A 27436-nucleotide genomic window follows, 5' to 3' on the forward strand; every position below is an offset into this window, starting at 1 on the left:
GTGCTTTAAGGATCATGTGCTCTGGGTTAACACTGGAGTAGCAAACTTGGAACAAATCATTCAGCAAATCTCACTGCAGTCTCCAGTGTCGAGTCATGGTCTCAGACCCTAGGGTTTAGGCAGTAGGACACTAAGACAGGACCTGGGAGGTCTCTCCAGTGTCGAGTCATGGTCTCAGACCCTAGGGTTTAGGCAGTAGGACACTAAGACAGGACCTGGGAGGTCTCTCCAGTGTTAAGTCACCATCTAAAACCTGCTCTGGTGCACTATAGGGTTTAGGGGGAATGGTAGAGAGGGTAGGACATTAACAAGTGTCCTACCACACTTGAAAGAAGAGACTAGGGAGGCATTTAAGCAGGCAGGACGTTTGTTCCCTGTTACATGTGGTTAAAGGCTGTGTTTGGAACATGAGATCTTTTGGTTTTGCAGTTCTGCTTTTCAGCGAGACGAAAGCCCGACTATTTTAAGGTCCCATTCCTGTCAAAACCACCCACTGGCACTTAACATTGATGGTCTTTGGGTTAGACACACAAGCCAACTGTATATCACAACCACGTTCTGTTTTAAAATCAAATGTCATACCGTGTGATAGTTGATCATCTCCTGCAGACTCTCAGCAAACGTTGTGAGACTGGACTGTGGGAGAAAAAAAATAAGAGTAACACAAAGATACTAGGTCTGCACGTTAGATACTAGGTCTGCACGTTAGATACTAGGTCTGCCCGTTAGATACTAGGTCTGCCCGTTAGATACTAGGTCTGCCCGTTGCCCGTTAGATACTAGGTCTGCACGTTAGATACTAGGTCTGCCCGTTAGATACTAGGTCTGCCCGTTAGATACTAGGTCTGCCCGTTAGATACTAGGTCTGCCCGTTAGATACTAGGTCTGCCCGTTAGATACTAGGTCTGCCCGTTAGATACTAGGTCTGCCCGTTAGATACTAGGTCTGCCCGTTAGATACTAGGTCTGCCCGTTAGATACTAGGTCTGCCCGTTAGATACTAGGTCTGCCCGTTAGATACTAGGTCTGCCCGTTAGATACTAGGTCTGCCCGTTAGATACTAGGTCTGCCCGTTAGATACTAGGTCTGCCCGTTAGATACTAGGTCTGCCCGTTAGATACTAGGTCTGCCCGTTAGATACTAGGTCTGCCCGTTAGATACTAGGTCTGCCCGTTAGATACTAGGTCTGCCCGTTAGATACTAGGTCTGCCCGTTAGATACTAGGTCTGCCCGTTAGATACTAGGTCTGCCCGTTAGATACTAGGTCTGCCCGTTAGATACTAGGTCTGCCCGTTAGATACTAGGTCTGCCCGTTAGATACTAGGCGTTAGATACTAGGTCTGCACGTTAGATACTAGGTCTGCCCGTTAGATACTAGGTCTGCCCGTTAGATACTAGGTCTGCCCGTTAGATACTAGGTCTGCACGTTAGATACTAGGTCTCCAGTCACCCAAGTCATAGACTGTTGTCTCTGCTACCGCACGGCAAGCGGTACCGGAGCTCCATGTCTAGGACCAAAAGGCTCCTTAACAGCTTCTACCCCTCAAACTGCTGAACAGTTAAATCAAATTAATAATTCTACTCAGTTTATTAATTATGCATAGTCACTTCACTCCTACCTACATGTACAAATTACCTCGACTAACCTGTACCCCCGCACATTGACTCGGTACCAGTACCACCAGTATATAGCCTCATTGTTTTATTGTGTGAATTATTATTTTTTACTTTAGTTTATTTGGTAAATAAACAGTGGGAACAGTGGGTTAACTGCCTTGTTCAGGGGCAAAAGGACAGATGTTTACCTTGTCAGCTCGGGGATTCGGATCAAGCAACCTTTTTGGTTACATGTCCAACGCTCTAACCACTAGGCTACCTGCTACACTTGTTGTATTCGGCACATGTGACAAATAAAGTTAAATAAATCAAAAATCTAAATCAATCTGTATTGTGACGTTAGGTCCAGATACACGGGACAGAACAGCGACGTTAGGTCCAGACAGAACAGCGACGTTAGGTCCAGACAGAACAGCGACGTTAGGTCCAGACAGAACAGCGACGTTAGGTCCAGACAGAACAGCGACGTTAGGTCCAGACAGAACAGCGACGTTAGGTCCAGACAGAACAGCGACGTTAGGTCCAGACAGAACAGCGACGTTAGGTCCAGATACACGGGACAGAACAGCGACGTTAGGTCCAGATACACGGGACAGAACAGCGATGTTAGGTCCAGATACACGGGACAGAACAGCGACATTCGGTCCAGATACACGGGACAGAACAGCGACGTTAGGTCCAGATACACGGGACAGAACAGTGCTGTGTGAAAACCTCTGTCTAAGACAAATGTATTATCCATGGATAATAGTCCTATTGTATGAAATAGTCTCACACACACACACGGCTCCAGGCTGCGACCATTTAGTTGCATTTTGCGACCCTTTGACTTGGCTGCCCTTTCTACATGGTCACTTCACGCCAAAGGTCACTTTTTTTTCTTTAGGAGGCTAAAAACAGGAATTGGTCAAACCATAAATGTGCATTATCCTCACATTTATCCTGTCATTAAAGTCCCGCCCTGCAGCTGTGCCAGTTTCGCTGGACCTACTGCTGTGCTGAGCAAGCCACTTACTCCCTCTCCCCCCAGCACACTGGGAGAATAAAGTGTTTGTCCTGATTGTAGACTAACATTTCAAAATCCAATTGCAGGAGAAACACGCTTAAAAAGAGAGGAGGTTCTCAGCTTTCTGTAGGTATCATTTTTTATTTCTCATTTGTGCTCTATAGCAACTATTTTACAACCAAGATTTTTTTATATGGCTTTATGAGATATGGAGTGTGCAAAACCCGCATCGGCCATTACGAGTGGCTACAACCGCATCGTTTTATTTAGGTCATGGAATTTACCGTTCCTGTATGGATGCGTTGGATTCAAATTATTTCTTGACTACCATCCCAGTAGTCTATTACATGTCTTAATAAAGCACTGTGAATGGCTTAATAAGAAATTACTTGCTTTTTCTATTGAGCGACGTTTCAGATTTCTTTTCTGGTGTGACCAAATCATGGGCCGGTGCCACAAACTGTAAAATGAAGTGGCACCAGTGGACATTTAGTCAAGCCCTGACACACAACACACTTATGAACGACAGGGTATAAACACTGAATTCCAGACTAGTAGAACCTCCGGAGGGTGACTGAGGTATGGGTAAGAGGAAATCCACGAGTGTAGAGCTATGCTGCTTTAGGTCATTGGAACCTTGAGCAACAATTGTGCTTTCAGGGAGAATTCTTCAGCCAGGGCATTCTTTCAGAAAAATGCACTATGGCTGAACTTCAGACCCAGGGGAGAAGCTGTAAAGGAAAGTGACACGAAAAAGGAACAGAAATGCAGAACCCTCAATGCAGAAATGTCTGAGAAGATAACAGAGGAGTCCCAGTAAAGAGAGTCGAGGGAACTGGCGGTTGTCTAACAGTATGAACAGACAGTTTGGACTTGAGAATCTCAAGCTAAGTTAACATAGGTCTTTTACCTCAATGACTTCATCTTTGGTGGAGCTCGCAGCGAGCTCGCGGATTCCATTGACAAACTGTTTGTTTGCCGTGTTGTAAGCCTTGCCGGCGTCGATCATCCCGATGCATAGCTTCACCAGCTAGAGGTGAGAGAACGAGAGAGAGAGAGAAAGGGAGAGGGATGACAGAAGTGAGTAATGGATGAAATAGTGCTTGCTTTCCACGCTGGCCCTTTGGGACACTTTTCCATGTTCAAAAACTGGAAGTTTGATAAATAAACAACTTGGAGAAAGGATGATAATCTAAAATTTAAATCCAGCAGAAATATACTTTTTATTTTATATAATCCTTGAGAACTATCAATCACCAAAATAAAAGCTAGACAGTCAGGAAGAATAAAAAAGAAATACTAATAATAATATTTAGCAGTATATTGTTATGTTTGAGCAGAAGAACACAGCATTAGCCATGGCAAAATGCCTAGAATTGCATTAGCTTTGGTTCACAAAACGACCTCCAATTTCCTTCATACTTGACACAGAGACAAATGGTATCCACGACTTCATCTGAGACTCTGGGGGAAGTAGACCAAGGGCCTCATTGTTAAAATACCGAAGGATCCCTTAAAAACGGCAACATTCTCTCAGCGGCATGACAAAATGTGTAGAATAAAGGAAATTAGCTTTAAATCCGCAAAAAAAGGTCTCAGCTCCATGGATTAATTTGTAGAATCGCAAGAAAATTGCTAAAATGTCTATACACCGCCAACAATGAGGGGCCTCTAAAATGTTCTCAAATTCACACACCAATGGGCCGACCACGGCCACCACCTAAGCCCCTTTTTGAGCCAGAAAAAAAAAAACTGGTTGCATTTCCCTCCCAAGAAAGCTGCGCACTTCCGCGTAACACGGAACCCAACCTGGCTGCGTGCGCCATCATGCATACATTTATTTTGCCCAAACACACCAAACGCGATCACGACACGCAGGTTAAAATATCAAAACAAACTCGGAACCAGTTACATTAATTTGGGGACAGGTCGAAAAGCATTAAACATGTATGGCAATTTAGCTAGTTAGCTTGCTGTTGCTAACTAATTTGTCCTGGGATATAAACATTGAGTTGTTATTCTACCTGAAATGCACAAGGTCCTCTTCTCCGACAATTAATCCACACATAAAACGGTCAAACAAATTGTTTCTAGTCATCTCTCCTCCTTCCAGGCTTTTTCATCTTAGAACTTATACGGTGATTGGCATCTAAACCTTCATAGTATTTCACATACGACGACCGGCAACAAAGTTAGTCTTTCAATCACCCACGTGTGTATAACCAATGAGGAGATGAGTGAGGCAGAACTTGCAGCGTGATCTGTGTCAGAAATAGAACTGACTTCTATTTTAGCCCGTGGCAACGCAGACGCTCGTTGACGCACGCGAGCAGTGTGGGTGCAATAATTGAATAACATAGATTCCTACATTTATTTTGCGACGCGGGCGGTGTAGTCAGGGCATTCGTGCCATCATTGACTGCTACCTCCTAGATACTTCAATGTTTGTCCTGCAGCAGATTCAATCTTGAATAAAAAATGTAAATAAATAATAATAATAGCCACTAATTTCCTTGATTGTATGACTGGTCATTCAACGTTATTATCTGTAGTTTATATTCTTTACACCCAAGGGGAATTAATATTGTCCCAATGAAACCTGTTGCTTTAAGATTCAACTTGGTTGTGTGGGTAGCTCTCTTTCTCAATGGCAAGGCCTAGTTTCTAAGAAAAGCCTGAACTTTAGCCTCCTCTTCCAGGCACACCCCTCCATCCCTCACCCTGCAGTCACACCACGACTCCTGGAGCAGATCCTTCCGCTGCAGAGCAACAGGGAAGTGACCCCAGGGTATGGTATGAGAGGTGGGGGAGACACCAATAACAATGCAGTCCGCAATCACTGGAGATATAGGAATAGTGAGTAAACTTGCAAGCAATAAGTAAAATCCCACCTCTTCCACCAACAAAACATTTTGTTTTTTAAAGCAAAATGCTCCAGTGACTGGCTGCAGGGTCTTTATAGAACTACAAGTGGGATTTCATCACACTCCTTATGTACCCATCTTTCCAGATTGAGACTCTCGATCCCTCACTCCAGGTCAACTCGTACTGATCTCAGACCAGTTGTAAAAAGGTACCGGGTCACTCCAGGTCAACTCGTACCGATCTCAGGCCAGTTATAAAAAGGGACCGGGACACCGGGTCACTCCAGGTCAACTCGTACCGATCTCAGGCCAGTTAAAGGGGACCGGGACACCAGATCAACTCATACTGATCTCAGGCCAGTTAAAGGGGACCGGGACACTCCAGGTCAACTCGTACTGATCTCAGGCCATTTATAAAAAGGGACCGGGACACCGGGTCGCTCCAGGTCAACACGTACTGATCTCAGGCCAGTTAAAGGGGACCGGGACACAGGGTTACTATGACGAGGGAGTGGTTCATCTACACAAACAGCAGGAGTTCCATCACTGTGTTCATCCAAGCCCAAATCTGGACCATATGGACTCACCTTGTCGAGTTTGGACTCCAACTCTCCAACATCCCCTTCCACCTCCTCTATAGTGGCCCTGTGAGGAGAAAAACAGCATTACAGTTACTCTACTTGTAGAAGGGGGGGGGCTTCATTTAAACTGATAACAGTCAATGATTTATTTTAAAGGATACAAGGGAAAATGGACAGTTGGATACACTGCTTTGCACTGGAAGGTGAGTCATTCAACTGAAATGAAATCCACGTGATGTTGGTGCTGTGTGTAGGTTGACGCAGAAAGGAAGCAAAAAGCGGAGGGAAAAGGGAACACACCCCACGAGGGGCCAGATTGAGAGATGACACATTGGGTAACGCCATGGGCCTAAATCTGGCACTTTGTTCCAACTAAAACGTGGCAAAGCACATTTTGGTCTTCCCAGGAACAACACCCTTGGAGCAGCAGCAAGCCACTGGAGAGGAAGAGGAAACTGGAATAACAATTTCAAGAAGTCACTTTAGAACAGAGGTCACCAACTTTTTTGAATCGAGGTCACGGAGTCAAAATGACAGCCATGTTTTTTTTTCCATGACAAAAAAAAAATATATATATATATTTTTTTTAAGACTATGCAACATTAACCAATTAAAAACAGTTCTGTAGTAATGAGGTTTGTGCAGGTGGGGGCAGTAGGGGCAAAACAGCACCGCATATTGGTTTTTCTTGAATTGCCCTGCCAATGCTTTGTTGTTCTTCACAGCACTGGTAATAGATCAGTTGTATTACATGTGAGGCACAGCTCAGTGAGCATACATTTAAAAATATTTTTAATTTTTATGGCTCTGGGCTGAGGGAGCCTGCATCTGATGGTCAGTCTCAGCGGAGGGAGAGAGCAGCAGACTAAGGGTCCACCTCTCAAAACTCACTCCGCTCTCTAGTTCCTCTGCCGACACAAAAGGAACACCGTCTTCCAGCTGATGGAAAAACTCAAGTCGCACCACATTAATTCTGCCTCATGCACAAAATCATGTTACTCCTACGACCAGAGAAAGTGACATATTCTTTGATAAAAGCAAGCCGCTAATAACAAAGCAAGCTTATCGATAAACCTTTGTAGTCATTCATTACAGCTGCAGTGCTGGTTGTAGCGTGAGTGGAAGTAGGAGAACATGCATTTTATGACTTATAAAAAAAAGAGTATTGAACAGAAAGTAGGGCTGTCCAACAGCAACATCTTAATCTACCGAGAGTCGTCTGTTCTTTCGACCAATTGATTTTCCCATACACATCCTGTGTGTTTTAATCAACTACATGCACTGAGCTTGTCAGATGTTAAGCGCACTGTTTAAAAAAATTACACACACAAATGACTAGAGGATGTCCGACCGCAATTGAATTGATTGTGCAAACGGGATCAGACTTGCTACGCTGTGTTAAAAAAAATTATAGCACGTGTGACTAGCATTCGTTGTCGCTCTCGCTTCCCTGCTGCAGCAACAGTGCTAATCACGCTGTCCGTGTTAATGACGCTCCAACATAATTACAGGCATTTCTGACTGAAAGGTTCTATAACCGAAATCCCTTATTTGTTTGGGAAAAACATTCCCTCAACCCTTGCTCGCTTTGCGTGACACATGGACGTGACCAGCAGGGCCTGCCCTATAGCAGCATACCGTAACGGATGCAGATGACGTGACAAATACATTTGAAAAACGGGGGAATGTTTGGTTGCTCAGGAGGTAAAGGGAAAGTCAGATGTGTGGAATAAATTTGACTAGTTGTGGAAAATACTGGAGATAAAGAAAAAGAAGTTAAGGAGCAAGTGCTGTTAGATTACAATGTAATTACTCTGACCGTTTGGAACAATGTAAAAAAAATAATAATAATTATAAGCGTACCAGAGAGTTGGTTGGAATGAATTTTTCGGGAAAGCCTTTATTACAGAAAATGCTAAAACAGTCTCACGCATTCGACACGGAACGGTTTATTTATTGTTTTACGCTAAATATTCAATGGTTGCTTTGATGTTTTATTTTCTAACTAAAATGCTTGATTGCCTTACAAATCATGAATGGCTTGCATGCCGTGTGATGACGAACGAATAGATGATTCAGTAACCTATAATAAAGCATTGAAACACACAGATATAAGTTAGCTACGGTATGAAGACTAAACAGGATGCAGTCTTAGGCATACAGCTCAATAGTGGTTGTACAAGACTACTATACATAGCCTAGTAATGATGATATTACTTATTATAATGATGATTACAATGGTAATAACAATAAGGAGATCAAGGAAAATAGGTTATTATTTTCTGACAATTTAGAACAGTGTAAACAGTAAAATTATATAAGTAATACCAGAGAGGATGTTCTAAAGACGAAAAAAAAAAAGTCAAACCTTTATTACAGCAAAGATTAAAAAACAAGAATTTGTGAAATCGTTTATCCGTGTGGTTCCATGTGGTTGCGTGAAGCTTGGTGCTCACTGAATCACAAGCAGGATCAGTCTTCTTTATATATGGATGATATCTAAAACCAGGGCTGTTCTGCTATCACAGACTGGAACATGTTACGGGATTCTTCCGATGGCATTGAGGAGTACACCACATCAGTCACTGGCTTTATCAAGTGCATCGAGGACGTCGTCCCCACAGTGACTGTACGTACATACCCCAACCAGAAGCCATGGATTACAGGCAACATTCGCACTGAGCTAAAGGGTAGAGCTGCCGCTTTCAAGATGCGGGACTCCAACCCGGAAGCTTACAAGAAATCCTGCTATGCCCTGCGACGAACCATCAAACAGGCAAAGCGTCAATACAGGGCTAAGATTGAATCATACTACACCGGCTACGACGCTCGTCTTATGTGGCAGGGCTTGCAAACTATTACAGACTACAAAGGGAAGCACAGCCGCGAGCTGCCCAGTGAAACGAGCCTACCAGACGAGCTAAATCACGTATATGCTCGCTCCGAGACAAGCAACACTGAGGCATGCATGAGAGCAGCAGCTGTTCCGGACGACTGTGTGATCACGCTCTCCGTAGCCGACGTGAGTAAGACCTTTAAACAGGTCAACATTCACAAAGCTGCGGGGCCAGATGGATTAACAGGACGTGTGCACCGGGCTTGTGCTGACCAACTGGCAGATGTCTTCACTGATATTTTCAACATGTTCATGATTGAGTCTGTAATACCAACATGTTTCAAGCAGACCACCATAGTCCCTGTGCCCAAGAAGACAAAGGCAACCTGCCTAAATGACAACAGACCCGTAGCACTCACATCCGTAGCCATGAAATGCTTTGAAAGGCTGGTAATGGCTCACATCAACACCCTTATCCCAGAAACCCTGGACCCACTCCAATTTGCATATCGCCCAAACAGATCCACAGATGACGCAATCTCTATTCCACTCCACACTGCCCTTCCCACCTGGACAAAAGGAACACTTATGTGGGTATGCTCCTCATTGACTACAGCTCAGCGTTCAACACTATATAGTTACCTTCAAATCTCATCACTAAGTTAAGGATCCTGGGACTGAACACCTCCCTCTGCAACTGGATCCTGAACTTCCTGACAGGCCGCCCCCAGGTGGTGAGGGTAGGTAGCAACATCTGCCATGCTGATCCTCAACACTGGAGCCCCCCAGGGGTGCATGCTCAGTCCCCTCCTGTACACACTGTTCACCCATGACTGCATGGCCAGGCACGACTCCAACACCATCATTACGTTTGCAGACGACACAACAGTGGTAGGCCTGATCACTGACAACGACGAGACAGCCTATAGGGAGGAGGTCAGAATAACAACCTATCCCTCAACGTAGCCAAGACCAAGGAGATGATTGTGGACTACATGAAAAGGAGCACCGAGCAAGCCCACATTCTCATCGACGGGGCTGTAGTGGAGCAGGTTGAGAGCTTCAAGTTCCTTGGTGTCCACATCACCAACAAACTAGAATGGTCCAAACACACCAAGACAGTCGTGAAGAGGGCACGATAAAGCCTATACTCCCTCAGGAAACTAAAAAGATTTGGCATGGGTCCTGAGATCCTCAAAAGGTTCTACAGCTGCAACATCGAGAGCATCCTGAATGGTTGCATCACTGCCTGGTACGGCAATTGCTCGGCCTCCAACCGCAAGGCACTACAGAGGGTAGTACTGACGGCCCAGTACATCACTGGGGCTAAGCTGCCTGCCATCCATCCAGGACCTCTACACCAGGCAGTGTCAGAGGAAGGCCCTAAACATTATCAAAGACCCCAGTCACAGACTGTTCTCTCTACTACTGCATGGCAAGCGGTACCAGAGTGCCAAATCTAGGACAAAAAGACTTCTCAACAGTTTTTACCCCCAAGCCTTAAGACTCCTGAACAGGTGATCAAATGGCTACCCGGACTATTTGTGTTGTGTTCCCCCCCCAACCCCTCTTTCTACGCTGCTGCTACTACTCTCTGTTTATCATATATGCATAGTCACTAACTGTACATACTACCTCAATTGGGCCGACCAACCAGAGCTCCCGCACATTGGCTAACCGGGCTATCTGCATTGTGTCCCACCCGCCAACCCCTCTTTTACGCTACTGCTACTCTCTGTTCACTCTCTGCCGGGGGCGGCAGGTAGCCTAGTTGTTAGAGCAATGGACTAGCAACCGACAGGTTGCAAGATCGAATCCCCGAGATTGCAAGCTGACAAAGTAAAAATCTGTCATTCTGCCCCTGAACAAGGCAGTTAACCCACTAGGCTGTCATTTAAGAACACATTTTTATTTTCAATGACTTGCCTAGTTAAATAAAAGGTCAAATAAAAAAACAAATATATGCAGTCACTTTAACCATATCTAAATACTACCTCAATCAGCCTGACTAACCGGTGTCTGTATATAGCCTGTCTTTGTACTGTTGTTTTATTTCTTTACTTACCTATTGTTTACCTAATACCTTTTTTGCACTATTGGTTAGAGCCTGTAAGTTAGCATTTCACTGTAAGCTATTCAGCGCACGTGACAAATAAACTTTTATTTAACAGTTAGGCTGTTGATTATAGACCTAATTAAGTTGTCTCTCTCTCAACACCAACAAGCTGAGTAACTTTGCTATTATGCACATAGCAACATGGTTAAAGAAAAGATGGAAGCACCTACCACCAACAGAACAAGACTAATAATTTAAATTTTAAAAAAAATAAGAACGCATGGCTGGTCTTTGTTTTGTTTTTTTCAGAAATGTTTGGCAATCGACTAGGAATGCCTTGGAGACCGACCAATTGGTGATCACTGATTCAGAATCTCAATTCGACTGAGAACTTTGAGCCCTTATGTGAACATATATAGGACCGGTTAGTGAAAAGTATTTGAGACCCTTGCCACTGAACACTAATAAAACCTTCTGGCACATTGGCTTGTGATGTTAGCACTGTTTCCTCGTCATATCTCCATTTGATCAAAGAGTAGAATGGAAGACCAATACAGTACAGGCATAGCGCTTTGAATACGCTGTGCCCTTAACGACTTTCTGTACCCTCCCCTCCATGTCCGTCTCCCACGCTATACTTGCATCTGTCCTGTTAAATCAATAAAATACGTAACCCAGACATTCTGCAATCCAGCTAAATATTAGGGCTGGGAATTGCCAGGGAACTACGATACGATCACGATACTTAGGTGCCAATAGGATAGGTATTGCGATTCTATAGTGATTTTATTTAAATTCGATGTTCCAAAACATATTGCTCACCATATATCGCTGCAGAGGGAAGAGAACATAAGAAAACAAATTGCTCAGTCATGGAAATAGAAGGGCTGATAACAAATAGGCTTTGTTATGAAAGAACAAATACCGGCGTTTTGGTGCAGGTACAGCAAACTAGCTCAATAATCATATCCCGATATTAAACTGTATTGATCCCCCTCACGCCTAAATATCAATTATGTAGGTGTATACTATTTCAATTTGGCACAAACAGTGCCAAATACAGAGCATTCATAAAGTACAGTGTGTTCATAAGGTATTCAGACCCCTCGACTTTTTCCACATTTTGTAACAATAGAGCCTTATTCTGAAATTGATTAAAATTGTCCCCCCCCCCTCAATCTACAAACAATACCCCATAATGACCAAGCAAAAATGGGATTTGACATTTTTAGCAAATGTATTGAAATGAATTGACGTACCTGCATATGCAATGCATACATAAATGTTTACAAATTTCTAAAAGTGTGTATGCATGTCTAAAAACCTGTTTTCACTGTTATTACGGGGTATTGTGTGTAGATTGATGAAAACAAAATATATTTCAGAATGACGCTGTAATGTAACAAAATGTGGAGAAAGTCCAGGGGTCTGAATACTTTCTGAATACACTGTAAATGAATGAGTGCAGAGTTAGTCTGGGATATTCCTCCGCACTGCAAACACATACTGCAGTGAAAGCTTATCTCGTTTCCTCCAAACATCCCTAGCGTCGTTCCTCATCGGGATAACGGGCCACCGATAGGGATCAGCGAGTCTGAATAAGCGCGTGGTAGTGGCGATTGGGAAAGTTGGAATGATCCCCTTTGGGTTTGATGCGATGTCATTGGGGTTGAATGGTGCATCCGGCGTAATCAAATGAAGACAGTGTAGCGGAGGGGGGAGGGGGACCAGGCGGAAGAGCCCATCCAAAACCCCTACAGCTGTTTCTATGACTACCACGTCCCGCCACAGCATCTGGCAGCGGAGTGTGAATAACAAAATGAAAACATATTGCCGTCGAGCAGTGAGAAGATGTTTTTCGAAAGATCATCCCAATTCAGCCCTTAAAGACTACTCTGTCCGTCTGTCCTTGTCTGTGTGTATGGGAGATGTGCAGACAGACGCTTTCCCTTAATACTAAGTTGTCAGAATGGAGTCAAAGAAATGGTTGTTTGGCTACTGGCATAACATGGAGCTGAACAATTTATCAACACACCTACACCGAACTAACAAACAATAGGGAGTAGTAAAAGCCTATTTACAGACACCACGCATCCTCACAGTCTGACAGCAGTCCAAATGAGAACTGTTAAATCAGGAGCTGGTTGAAGCCAAAAAAGCTATGACTCGAGCCACCTAGTATATGTCAGACAAGAAGCCAAGTCATACCATAGGCCACATTCCTTTGTTTCACAATTCCGCTGGGCAGTTCTAGGTTGATATGAGCTGCCACTGATTACTACTTGCAATGTGCAATATAGACACGTCAAAGACAATAATGGTAGACTGCACACTCCAGCTGCTGAAGCAGTTGATTCCACCCCAACTGCACAAAATACCACTTACTTTGCATTGGATAATCCCCCCCCCCCTTCATTTAAAAAAAAATAAAAATAGATTGGGACTAAATGAAATAAACAAATGGATTCAACCGCTTAAAATGATCCCTGTGCTCTCCACAATAACAGAGCACTGTTAAATCAAAATGGCTGTGTCTGGGTGGCCACAGACAAATGCCATTTCATTGATTTATCATTCATAATAAAAAGGTTCAACTGGATGACTATGCCTCCTGGAAAATATCAATGGACGATGACTAGGGTATAAATCACAAATGTAACATTGCGATGACAACACTAACTCAACTAACAATATCCAACCTGATTCAACTTTAAAAGGACAGACTTAAAAAAGGTTAGGCCCAACTTCAAATCCCCCTGGGAATAACGTAGCACTAGGGCTAAGTAGTCTGGTAATTAATGGAGGCTAGTTCTGTTCAATTCCTTTGAACAATCCCAATAGCTCCTATCAAACCCAAATCTAAATGAATTGGCCCACTTTCCTGCTCTCTATAGCCAAGAGAAAATGAATGTTTTCTTTTAATATGAAACTGTGCCTCGGGGGAGAACTGGTGAAAGTGCTGAGGAGTGATTCCGGCAAACAAAATCTAGAACGTAGCCTCAGTCACAGCCTGGGAGCGAGTCCATTGTATGTCTGTATAATGAGCAGAGAGCAAGAGTCACACTAATGAGGGAAGTTCCGAGACAAAGGCAGCGCTTTAGACCAGGAATTCACAGACACATCAAAAGCTATAAATAAAACAGGCCCAGCTATCAGTACTGCTAAATACCACAAATGCTACCGCTAATGTTTCTGCCGCCACCGCTAATGTTTCTGCCGCCACCGCCAATGTTTCTGCCGCCACCGCCAATGTTGCTGCCGCCACCGCCAATGTTGCTGCCGCCACCGCCAATGTTGCTGCCGCCACCGCCAATGTTGCTGCCGCCACCGCCAATGTTGCTGCCGCCACCGCCAATGTTGCTCCGCCAATGTTGCTGCCGCTACCGCCAATGTTGCTCCGCCAATGTTGCTGCCGCTACCGCCAATGTTGCTGCCGCTACCGCCAATGTTGCTGCCGCTACCGCCAATGTTGCTGCCGCTACCGCCAATGTTGCTGCCGCTACCGCCAATGTTGCTGCCGCTCCCGCCAATGTTGCTGCCGCTACCGCCAATGTTGCTGCCGCTAATGTTGCTGCCGCTACCGCTACCACTAATGTTGCTGCCGCTACCACTAATGTTGCTAATGTTTCTGCCGCTACTGCCAATGTTTCTGCCGCTACCGCTAATGTTTCTGCCGCTGCCGCTACTGTTTCTGCTTCTGCCGCTACCACTAATGTTTCTGCTTCTGCCGCTACCACTAATGTTTCTGCCGCTACCACTAATGTTGCTGCCGCTACCACTAATGTTGCTGCCGCTACCGCTACCACTAATGTTGCTGCCGCTACCGCTACCACTAATGTTTCTGCCGCTACCGCTACCACTAATGTTTCTGCCGCTACCACTAATGTTTCTGCCGCTACCACTAATGTTTCTGCCGCTACCGCTACCACTAATGTTTCTGCCGCTACCGCTACCACTAATGTTTCTGCCGCTACCGCTACCACTAATGTTTCTGCCGCTACCACTAATGTTGCTGCCGCTACCACTAATGTTGCTGCCGCTACCACTAATGTTGCTGCCGCTACCACTAATGTTGCTGCCGCTACCACTAATGTTGCTGCCGCTACCACTAATGTTGCTGCCGCTACCACTAATGTTGCTGCCGCTACCACCAATGTTGCTGCCGCTACCACCAATGTTGCTGCCGCTACCACCAATGTTGCTGCCGCTACCGCTACCACTAATGTTGCTGCCGCTACCACTAATGTTGCTAATGTTTCTGCCGCTACCACTAATGTTGCTAATGTTTCTGCCGCTACCACCAATGTTGCTGCCGCTACCACCAATGTTGCTGCCGCTACCGCTACCACTAATGTTGCTGCCGCTACCACTAATGTTGCTGCCGCTACCGCTACCACTAATGTTGCTGCCGCTACCACTAATGTTGCTAATGTTTCTGCCGCTACCGCCAATGTTTCTGCCGCTACCGCTAATGTTTCTGCCGCTGCCGCTACCACTAATGTTTCTGCCGCTGCCGCTAATGTTTCTGCCGCTGCCACTAATGTTTCTGCCGCTACCACTAATGTTTCTGCCGCTACCACTAATGTTTCTGCCGCTACCGCTACCACTAATGTTGCTGCCGCTACCACTAATGTTGCTGCCGCTACCACTAATGTTGCTGCCGCTACCACTAATGTTGCTGCCGCTACCGCTACCACTAATGTTGCTAATGTTTCTGCCGCTGCCGCTACCACTAATGTTTCTGCCGCTGCCGCTACCACTAATGTTTCTGCCGCTGCCGCTACCACTAATGTTTCTGCCGCTGCCGCTACCACTAATGTTGCTGCCGCTACCACTAATGTTTCTGCCGCTACCGCTACCACTAATGTTTCTGCCGCTACCGCTACCACTAATGTTTCTGCCGCTACCACTAATGTTTCTGCCGCCACCGCTACCACTAATGTTGCTGCCGCTACCACTAATGTTGCTGCCGCTACCACTAATGTTGCTGCCGCTACCACTAATGTTGCTGCCGCTACCACTAATGTTGCTGCCGCTACCACTAATGTTGCTGCCGCTACCACTAATGTTGCTGCCGCTACCGCTACCACTAATGTTGCTGCCGCTACCACTAATGTTGCTGCCGCTACCACTAATGTTGCTGCCGCTACCACTAATGTTGCTGCCGCTACCACTAATGTTGCTAATGTTTCTGCCGCTGCCGCTACCACTAATGTTGCTGCCGCTACCGCTACCACTAATGTTGCTGCCGCTACCACTAATGTTTCTGCCGCTACCACTAATGTTTCTGCCGCTACCGCTACCACTAATGTTTCTGCCGCTACCACTAATGTTTCTGCCGCTACCGCTACCACTAATGTTTCTGCCGCTACCGCTACCACTAATGTTGCTGCCGCTGCCGCTACCGCTACCACTAATGTTGCTGCCGCTACCACTAATGTTGCTGCCGCTACCACTAATGTTGCTGCCGCTACCACTAATGTTGCTGCCGCTACCACTAATGTTGCTGCCGCTACCGCTACCACTAATGTTGCTGCCGCTACCACTAATGTTGCTGCCGCTACCACTAATGTTGCTAATGTTTCTGCCGCTGCCGCTACCACTAATGTTTCTGCCGCTGCCGCTACCACTAATGTTTCTGCCGCTACCGCTACCACTAATGTTTCTGCCGCTACCGCTACCACTAATGTTTCTGCCGCTACCGCTACCACTAATGTTGTTTTCGCTACCGCTACCACTAATGTTGCTGCCGCTACCACTAATGTTGCTGCCGCTACCACTAATGTTGCTGCCGCTACCACTAATGTTGCTGCCGCTACCACTAATGTTGCTGCCGCTACCACTAATGTTGCTGCCGCTACCACTAATGTTGCTGCCGCTACCACTAATGTTTCTGCCGCTACCACTAATGTTGCTGCCGCTACCACTAATGTTGCTGCCGCTACCACTAATGTTGCTGCCGCTACCACTAATGTTTCTGCCGCTACCACTAATGTTTCTGCCGCTACCAGTAATGTTTCTGCCGCTACCACTAATGTTTCTGCCGCTACCACTAATGTTGCTGCCGCTACCACTAATGTTGCTGCCGCTACCACCAATGTTGCTGCCGCTACCACCAATGTTGCTGCCGCTACCACCAATGTGAATTTCAAGCATCACGTCTGGAGGAAACCTGGCACCATCTTTACGGGGAAACATGGTGGTGGCAGCATCATGCCGTGGGGATGTTTTTCAGCAGCAGGGACTGGGAGACTAGTCAGCATCAAGGCAAAGATTAACGGAGCAAAGTTCAGAGAGATCCTTGATGACAACCTGCTCCAGAGTGCTCAGGAACTCCGACTGGGGTGAAGGTTCACCTTCCAACAGGACAACAATACTAAGCACACAGCCAAGACAACGCAGGAGTGGCTTCAGGACAAGTCTCTGAATGTATTTATTTTACCTTTATTTAACAAGGCAAGTCCGTTAAGAACAAATTCTTATTTTCATGTCCTTTAGTGGCCCAGACAGAGCACAGACTTAAACCCAATCTAACATCTCTGGGGAGACATGAAAATAGCTGAGCAGTGACGCTCCCAATCCAACATGACAGAGCTTGAGAGGATCTGCAGAGAAGAGTGGGAGAAACTCCACAAATACAGGTGTGCCAAGCTTGTAGCGTCATACCCAAGACGACTTGAGGCCGTCACCGCTGCTTCAACAAAGGGTCTGAATACTTACGTAAAATGTGATTTCAGTTTCTTATTTGTAATATATTTGCAGACATTTCTAAAAACTTGTTTTTGCTTTGACATGAGGTATTGTGTGTAGATTGATAAGGGGGGGGAAACTATTTAATCCTTTTTAGAATAAATGGTGAGAAAAAAAAATCAGGGGGTATGAATACTTTCACAGCATTTCCAAACATTAAAACGCATTGGTAAAGTAGCAGACACAGTACTCCGGTCTGCAGCTCTAGACTTTAAATAGGATGCACGTCAAAGAAAACTGGCGTTGATGCAGAATAATGAAATTGGACGTTCACTTGAAGAATATTGTTCATTCATAAAAAGGCTTCTACAGTAGCAGAATGATTGTATCTTGCGCCAACACATCTTAAATCGTTATAACACATTGGTTATTACCACATCCTTTCATAATGGCTTTAAAAAAAATAAAAGTCCAGCGTCCATCCGAGCAGCACCAGAACTCACGCTGAGCTGTGATAAAAGCAACATTATGGAGATAGAGGTGTCCCGTCTTCCTCTCACAGGGATCCTGGCCAAAATGCAGGTATCTGCGTCTCTCCATCTAATAATAAAGACGGCTAGGTGCCAAAAGGCAGACAGGGAGTCATCTGGTCTACTTCCATTTCACAATCCACGTCTGACCGGCAAGACCTGCACACTCAGTAACCTCTTCATTTGAGTCAGTGTGAAAGTATGCGAATACAGATTTCCCTCTCAGAAAAAGCCAGACAACAGAACAATTGTTAATAGCCCTTTATTGCGGTATGAAAATTCAAAAATTGACAGAGGAACTGTGTTTCGTGCAGTTCGGGTGCGAGTGAGATTCAGGCTGGTGTGTGGCATGACGGAGGCTGAAACAGGTCCATGAAGACTCATTTCAGTCAGGTCTGGGGAAACCACAGCAAGGACAGAGAGGAGGCCGTCTAGGCCACGAGGTAGACGCAGACTCAAGGCACTGGTCCAAGAATGTTTTGGGTTTGGCTGCTGTAGTTTAGATTCAGTTTATCAGGGGAGAGAAAGCTGATCCTAGATCCATGTTTGGGGGAGCTTTGACATCAACAGGGCACATATGTATGTCCAACTTCATCTGTACCAAGTCTCTCATATAAATATAGCACCCCTTTTTAGGCCAAACCACTCAAGTCGCCCAGGCTGACACACACAATCTGCTATACCATTTCACAATGCAGAGCTACAAGTGGGAGGGTGTGGACAGGCTTGTCAAGACAGAGAGTAGTGGGGAGTCCGTTTAGCCTACATTCAGCCAACCTTCTCACCCATGCCCACACCACAAAGACAATCAAATGGCCATACTAGAGGTTCTGGAGCACTGGTTTTGACCTGTATCGATTCTAAAAACAGACGTAAATGAACTCCCTCCCAATGACTCATTGAGCGTTGCCTGTGTAAACCTCTGGCTACTTAGAGGAGGTTTCCTGGCTGTGAGCCAAGAGGGGTTTGTGTGGTAGGCTTAAGAGCGGGAGTGAGGTATTTAAAACCGGTTAGTGACACTATTGGGTTGCAAATTTCTGGGAACTCTCTATAAATTCCCTGGTGTACCCTAGAATCAGGAGAGAATAAGCAGAAAATCCAGAATCCTCCAACCAGGATTTCTGGGAAATCTGGGAATGTATTGAAAGTTCCAGGAATTGTAATCCCCTTAACACCTCCCAAATCAAAAGCCGTGTCCCACAGCCTCTTCCTGACAACTTTTGAGGACGTCGATATCATGTAGGATCCTACGAGACAAGCAGGAAGTGTGGTTTGAGAGGGACAGGATGACAGTCCCAACGATTGGTACTTCTACTTCATACTTCTCTGTAACTCTAGACGGAAAAATTAAAGACCGGGGTCGAGCCCCTGTGCTGTGGCGTATATCCTGTAATTGTTAGAGAACGGGGAGGGGGGGGGTCCGCTGGGTTAAGAACCCACCATTACACACAAACTCTAAGGAATAACAAACAAGATCAAATCCTTGGTGGTAATATTCAAATGAAGGATCCTAGGCAAAGTACAGTATGGCCCCATATGGTGAAGGCTAAGTGACTCAATGAGTAAGCATGTGTGTGTTTGGGTGTGTCATTCAGTTACAGTAACTAGGGAGCCAGTCCAAGGGAGAACCACAATCAGTGTGTTACCCTAGTGCTTCACAAGTCCTCTGACTCCATCCAGAACTCTGACGATCTCCATACCACTACTCTATTGCAGTGTAAATCGGCAGACGATCTCCATACCACTACTCTATTGCAGTGTAAATCGGCGGACGATCCCCATACCACTACTCTGTTGCAGTGTAAATCGGCGGACGATCCCCATACCACTACTCTGTTGCAGTGTAAATCGGCTGACGATCCCCATACCACTACTCTATTGCAGTGTAAATCGGCTGACGATCTCCATACCACTACTCTATTGCAGTGTAAATCGGCAGACGATCTCCATACCACTACTCTATTGCAGTGTAAATCGGCAGACGATCTCCATACCACTACTCTATTGCAGTGTAAATCGGTGGACGATCCCCATACCACTACTCTGTTGCAGTGTAAATCGGCAGACGATCCCCATACCACTACTCTATTGCAGTGTAAATCGGCAGACGATCCCCATACCACTACTCTATTGCAGTGTAAATCGGCAGACGATCCCCATACCACTACTCTATTGCAGTGTAAATCGGCTGACAGACATCATCTCAAGTGCTCTGCTCAACTGTAGGCCAGGTCTAAAGGTGTACCAAAAAATCAGTCATAACCACAAACCTCAACCTTGATCATACCTATTTTAAAAAGTGACAGTGATAAATATTTAATTAGCTCCTGTACCCAGTAGTGTTCCAGCTGCTCAGTAGTCGGTTAAGCAAACAGGTCCTGTGTGTTCATTGCTAATGGTATCCCGTAAAATCCAGAGGGAATCGTAGATTAGGCTGAGGCTACATCGGGCGTGCAAATGAGCTCACCTGAAGGGTAGCAAAGATGTTAGTGTACAACCACCACTTGACGTCTGTGAGGAACAAACTCAAAGGCTAACTAAAGTTAGCCCAGGGACTGGCTGGCCCACCATCAACGTGCTTGAACTGTGGTGAATGTATCCCGGTCCTCTGCTCTGCATTATCAATGTCAGTGATGAGGTGTCAGCTGTGGGTTTGTCAATGAGGCAGGTCAAATTGCTACCACTATCGAACGGCCTATGACATCATGTAAAACGGCACTCAGCCAAGCTCGGTTTCTGCATCACTCTCAATTACAAAGAATGTCACAGGGTGAGGAGGAAAGAGAACATAAGGACAATCCAGAATTGCAAAATTAAACAGCAAACTTCCTCAAAATGCTGAATATACTGTAGGCTGAAATTAATGTGTCGAACAACAGTGACCAAACTGTCACAAAAATATATATATTCCACGACGGGCTGAGTGTCTGCAGGTTTTTGGCTTTTCTTTTCAAATAAGCCCTGGCCAGCCAGGTGAGGAGAGTTCCTTACTAATTAGTGAGCTTGATTAACCAGGTACAAGGGTGGAGCGAAAACTTGCAGACAATCATTCCCTTCGTGGAATGAGTTTGACAAGCGCTTTAAAGCCTAAAATTTGGTTCAAAGTTCATCAAAAGCTGACATATAGTCTCGGCCTGTCTGTCACTGAAAACTTTGACTGTAGATAAGTGAGCTAGAGTATTTATTTCAGCAATCTCATAACATATCGCAAATAAGGTATACAGAATCAGTAGCCTTTTGGCATCCGAGTCCCGGAGAAGTTGTTGAAAACAGGTTTCAGGGCAACATGATAACTTCGGCTACATCTAAAAATGAGACCTTAGAGGTGGTAATGTGGGGTGTAGCCTACCCACTTGGGAATAAAAGAAAACATTCATTGGACACAGAGTTGAAAGTGCACACACACAAATGGAAACAGATGTCAAAAGACAGTTCTTTGCAAGACAGTTCTTTGCTGGTCTGCATCCCCGTTTTCATCCATTACTCGCCCGCTCTCTCTTCTCTGCCAAATCAAACACGATGGAAAACAGAGTGAAGCAATGGTGGTCAAAGTGGAAAGAATGTATGTTGTTTGGCAAATTCTAACCCACAATGAACCCCAGCGGTGCTTAGGGTCATGTGACTGGAAGCGACGACCCCCACGGTGCAGGGGTCAGTAGAAACCTGGGCTCTGGTCTACCTGTCACAGTGGACTGCACTGATGGCTGTCTGACAAAAGCTCCCAACCCGGAAGCCAGCCGCACCAATGTGTCGGCTGGCAACCTTGGTTAGCGCACACTGCGCCCGGCCCGACTGGTGCGCGATGAGACAAGTATATCCCTACCGGCCAAACCCTCCCTAACCCGGATGACGCTAGGCCAATTGTGCATCGCACCACCCGGTCGCGGCCGGTTACGACAGAGCCTGGGCGCGAACCCAGAGTGTCTGGTGGCACAGCTGGCGCTGTAGTACAGCGCCCTTAACCACTGCGCCACCCGGGAGTCAGCATGTTATCTTTATAATATTATTCCCTGCTACCAGCTCACAAGGTGTTGCCGCCGGGGGGGAGGCACGGAGGGGGGGGGGAAGTAACACCCTTTGGACTAAGATTTTTGCACACCTCTGCCATTTCTCACGATCAAGAGCAAAAACATTTGCCTTATATGATAACAAATACAAAAAATAAAATTAAATAGTGGCACAGACAGTCCACTAGAGCAGAGCAGCACCTCTTACATTATTCAGATAGGGAAACTAGGCTGTGTGATATGACAACGTCCTCTGTGGCTCAGTTGGTGGAGCATGACACTTGCAATCCCAAAATAGTGGGTTCAATTCCCAGGACCACCCATATGTAAAAAAAAAAATAATAATTTAAAATACAAATGTACGCATGCCTAAGGTGCTCTGGCTAAATGCATCTGCTCAATGGCGTATATTATGATATTGCAGGCATTTTGAGTCTTGTGAAGGAGCCAAAACGAAAGTGCAGGTGCCACAACCAGTGCCAACCAGAGTCCCAGTCATCGTTTCAAGCTCAGCTGATTGGAAGGCTTTTTTGTTCATCCCCCAAGCTGATCCTTGAGGAAATGTTTTCATTCAACAACAATAAACTTTTTTTTTAAAGCCTCTTTCCACGTTTCCTGCCAACAACTTTCTAACATCTGCTTGTCATTTTGTAAGATAGGATGTTGTTCAGCGCTGCGGGAGGGAGAAGGGGGCAGTCCGAGAGGAAGTGGAGGCTCTTTCTCAAAGCTCGGGAAGCCCACGTTTTACTGAATAGGATGAAATAACAATTTGATAACAAAAAAGCAAAAACATTTAACCGCATAAGGTGGAAAACCTTTGATAGGCAGAGGAATCTTCTACAGTTTCAAAGCAAGCACAGGGCATTATATTAGGAGCCATTAACTGCCTACTATTCTTGAAGACAATGTAAATGGAGGTCAATGACAGCACTGTTGAAAACATAGAACCAAGCTGCAATGTTTGTTACTACTGTAGGATCATGAGCAACAATAAACTTGCAACTTTATGGTTGCCAGTTGAGACCTCTGGAGATGTTCATTTTTCATGTTGGTAATAAGAATATTTGACAACCTCCCATCCACCAAACAAACCAAAGAAAATAAATGCTTGTGATGAGGTTACAATGCAGGTAGCACTGCCGAGTTGACCCTGGCAGTGAAAATAGCAATCACTTCGCTAGCTTACCATTCCTCTTCAGAATAAAATCTACTCGTTGTACTGACATTTTGTTATTCCGTCTCACATACACAGATAAATGGTTAGGTAATTTAGCTAGCTAAGGGGACAAGAGCTGAGTCCCCTGAGTTAATAAAGCTCATTATTTATTTTTTGACAAGAAGCAAGCTAACGTCTCCGTAATATTAGCTCGCTAAAACTTGACTAACTTGTCAGATAAATGTAGGAGGAACAAAGTAGCAAAGACATTTGGTCTACCTGAATCTCGGAGAGTCTTTGAGACATTCCTCGAATTCCACCGTTATCTTCATCTTCTTGAACAAGTAAAAACAGGGATTAAAACACTAGGAATATAAACAGCTGTCCCTTGTTTTGGATTCCGCCACCCCGTTAAAGAGCTGGGAATCAATCCACAACACGTCGGCAAACTGGCTGACAAATAATAGGTTCCCGACAATGCAACCATAAACAAATTACAAGTAAAATAACTACTTAAATAAAATAGATATATTTTTTAAATGGATATTGTTTTTTGTTTGTTAAATTGAATAGGAAAATATCGCTTCACTAGCTAGGTTATAGCAGCCAAGTGGGATGAGGCTTTTCATTTCACGCATACAATTACAAGCTGCTGTATCTACGAATCATCGTGTCCAGTGTTTCCTGATCCATGAAAATACGACTTGAGTGATACTTGGACCATCCAAAGAGAAGGCTCTCTTCGGGACTAGGAGGCTGGACATGTTGTATAGTCGGGAACTGTACCCATAGAGATAAATAGAGGACTCCTCTTTGTGTATCTGAGCGAGTGTAGCGTCTGTGACAGTATAGACCATACTGAATGAAGTACATTGTCTTCTTAAAGATTGGCTGAGCCCTCTTAATAACCCGGTTGGACGTGACACCAACATGGTCACCAGGAGGGATCAGCCAATAACGTTGGAAGTCCCAACCAGTCGACTAAATTAAAATGGTGGACGCTCTTCAAATGGCCCTGCCCATGTCAATGCCAAAGATGTTTATAATTAACCCAAGATGGGGGGGGGGGGGGCTGTTGTCCAATTGAAGCAAATTAATCATAGTGGGCAGAACAAGCAAGGAGGTGGGCGGAGCCAAGCACAAGTTTGCGAGATTCTATTGGCTGTCCGTTATGGAACGCCTACTTTATGAAGCAGCGCATTTGCAGTAAGTCAATTCGCTCTTGCACTCCAAAACAATGTAATAAAAAAAAAAAACTTTGACAAAGGCTAAAAGTCTACAAAACGTAGTCCACTCTGTTGGTAACAGAGTCTAGTTTTGGGAATAGAAAACTCTATTGAAATAAAAATGTTCCATCCATCTCGCTTCATCTTCTCCCACTAGACTGCCTCTCATCACCATATTTAGTGGTGAGCGGAATTGTTTTATTTAACTAGGCAAGTCAATTAAGAACAAATTCTTAATTACAATGACGGCCCACCCCGGCCAAACCCTAACGACGCCGGTTGTGATAAAGGCTGGAATCAAACCAAGGTCTGTAGTGACACCTCTAGCACTGAGATGCAGGGCCTTAGACCGCAGCGTCACTCCACTCAAGAGCCCATAAAAGTGCCAAAATTGGGCAATTTTCTTCTTCATTGGCCGATCGCTTCCAACTCATAGGAATCCCCAACCAGTTGACTACTTTAAAATGGTGGAAGCCCCAAGTTACGGAAATCTGCTTTTATACGGCCTCTCCTGATAGTTGTCAAGTAGCGAAGGATCTCCACCTATCGACCCATATCAACATTGTCTGTACTGTCAAAGGTACTGGAGTCCTTAGTAAGCAGCTAAAGGCCTACTTCCAAGAAAACAACATCTTAAATAGAATGCAATCAGGTTTTAGGTCTGGCCACAGCACTGTTTCAGCAACATTGAAGGTTTTAAATGACATCCACTGGGCTCTTGATAAGAAGTTACATTGTATGTCTGTCTGTATTGATTTGTCAAAGGCTTTTGACACAGTGGACCATGCTGTGTTAGTGCAAAGGTTCAAATGTTGTGGAATTAATTGTCATGCTCTAGATTAGTTTATTAATTACCTATCAAATCGTACACAATGTGTAATGGCGGATGGTTGTAAATCTGAGTCCATAGAGGTGTGCTCAGGTGTTCCGCGGGGTTCTAATTTTGGCCCACTGTTGTTCATTTTGTATAACAACAACAGAGGGAGAATGTGTGGAGGACAAAGGAGAGGAAGACCAAGAGCGGTGGTCTATAATGAGAAAGGCCACAATTATTGACCATGTTGTAAACCATGGTCTCTCTTTGAGAGAGGCCGGTTTAAGAGGGCAACCTACCAAATCTGCAGCGTTCAAACAGTATGTTCACATTTTTTACATGTACTGACATTTTGAAATATAACGATTGTTTTGTGTTTTTCAGTAGGATCCGAAGGTTGCCTCCCGCAGGAGGGAGAGGCAGAATATTATCAGACGCGCAGGAAATTGCCATTGTTGACATGGTGATTGGCAACAACGCAATAAAACGGCGGGAAATTCGGGACTGGGTGCTGGCAGACAATATCACTGTTGGGAATGTGAATACGGTCAGCACAAAGACAATATGACTGTTGGGAATGTGAATACGGTCAGCACAAAGACAATATGACTGTTGGGAATGCGAATACGGTCAGCACAAAGACAATATCACTGTTGGGAATGCGAATACGGTCAGCACAAAGACAATATCACTGTTGGGAATGCGAATACGGTCAGCACAAAGACAATATCACTGTTGGGAATGCGAATACGGTCAGCACAAAGACAATATCACTGTTGGGAATGCGACGGTCAGCACAAAGACAATATCACGAATACGGTCAGCACAAAGACAATATCACTGTTGGGAATGCGAATACGGTCAGCACAAAGACAATATCACTGTTGGGAATGTGAATACGGTCAGCACAAAGACAATATCACTGTTGGGAATGTGAATACGGTCAGCACAACGACAATTTCCAGAGTCCTAGAGAAACATACAATAAGGAGGAAGCAGTTGTACACTGTAACATTTAAGAGAAACGGTGAACGTGTGAAAGAACTCCGGTATCAATATGTCCAGCTAAGATGTCTGTTCAATAACCAAACAGGGTACATACACAGCTATACATAATGTAAAGTACTGCAAAACTGTATTAACTGTATTTTAGAGAGTAATGGAGATGGAAGCCAGTCAAACTGCACATATTCATCTTTGTGGATGAAGCTGGATTCAACCTGGGGGGGGGGACGACACAGCGAGGAAGAAACGTGATTGGACAGAGAGCAACCATAGATGTCCCAGGCCAGAGAGGAGCTAACATCACAATGTGTACAGCACTGTCCAATGATGGTTTGCTGTTACACAAGCCACTCACTTGCCCCTACAATACAGAGAGGTTCATTTATTTTCTGAGTGACCTGCATAATCGATTTGTGCACGCAGAGGATAGGAAAAGAAACACCCCTACCTTCGTTGTTCTGTGGGATAATGTGGCATTCCACCACTCTGCTGCAGTCACAGAATGGTTTGCTGCACATCCCAGGATGTCAGTACTATCCCTGCTTCAATACCCCCCCCCTTCCTAAACCCCATAGAGGAGTTTCTCTCTGCGTGGAGGTGGAAGGTTTATGTCCTTACTGAATGCCATGAATGCAGGTTGTGGAGACACTTCTCCTGAAGACTGCCAGGGTTGGATTTGACATTCCATTAGATATTTTTCCAAGATGCATCGCCAGAGAAGACATAAGATGTGATGAGAACTTGGGGCCAAATGCAGGAGGGAGGGAGAACTAGAACTCTCACAGGACTGTACAAGTATGTGTGATTATACTATACATGTTTGTTGTAATAATTATTGCAGCCTTAGAATCTCGGGAATTTGTTTTGTTTCAACTTATTTTTCCACAAGTAAATTACTATATGCAAAGATATAGAAAAAAATCAAGTGTATTAAAGCAAATTGCTGCATTTCTGATTCATTCTTGTTACATACTTTACAGTCAATAAAGTGAATAAGTGTGATTCTATAATGAAATACTGATGTGAAAAATCATAAAACTTCTAAAGAT

The 27436-nt window shown here is 44.9% G+C and overlaps 1 protein-coding gene across 8 annotated transcripts in view; it reads right to left on the reverse strand.

The window, feature by feature from the left end:
• The window catches only part of LOC115109753 (arf-GAP with coiled-coil, ANK repeat and PH domain-containing protein 2-like), a 69667-nt gene extending 45482 nt beyond the window's left edge, over positions 1–24185 (reverse strand). For 7 of the 8 annotated variants that reach the window (XR_010461067.1, XM_065009540.1, XM_065009541.1 and 4 more), the window contains exons 1-4: positions 23622–23976; positions 6074–6131; positions 3533–3652; positions 583–636 (exon numbers count right to left, since the gene is read on the reverse strand). Coding sequence is in view for 7 of the 8 variants with exons in the window: in XM_065009540.1 (XP_064865612.1) it covers positions 583–636; positions 3533–3652; positions 6074–6131; positions 23622–23674 (285 nt within the window). In the remaining variant the exon portion in view is untranslated. The other variant, XM_065009539.1, reaches the window with a different exon arrangement.
• Between the last annotated feature and the right edge of the window lie 3251 nt (positions 24186–27436).

This window comes from Oncorhynchus nerka, linkage group LG25 (assembly GCF_034236695.1).
Source record: "Oncorhynchus nerka isolate Pitt River linkage group LG25, Oner_Uvic_2.0, whole genome shotgun sequence".
NCBI classification, from domain to species: Eukaryota; Metazoa; Chordata; class Actinopteri; order Salmoniformes; family Salmonidae; genus Oncorhynchus; species Oncorhynchus nerka.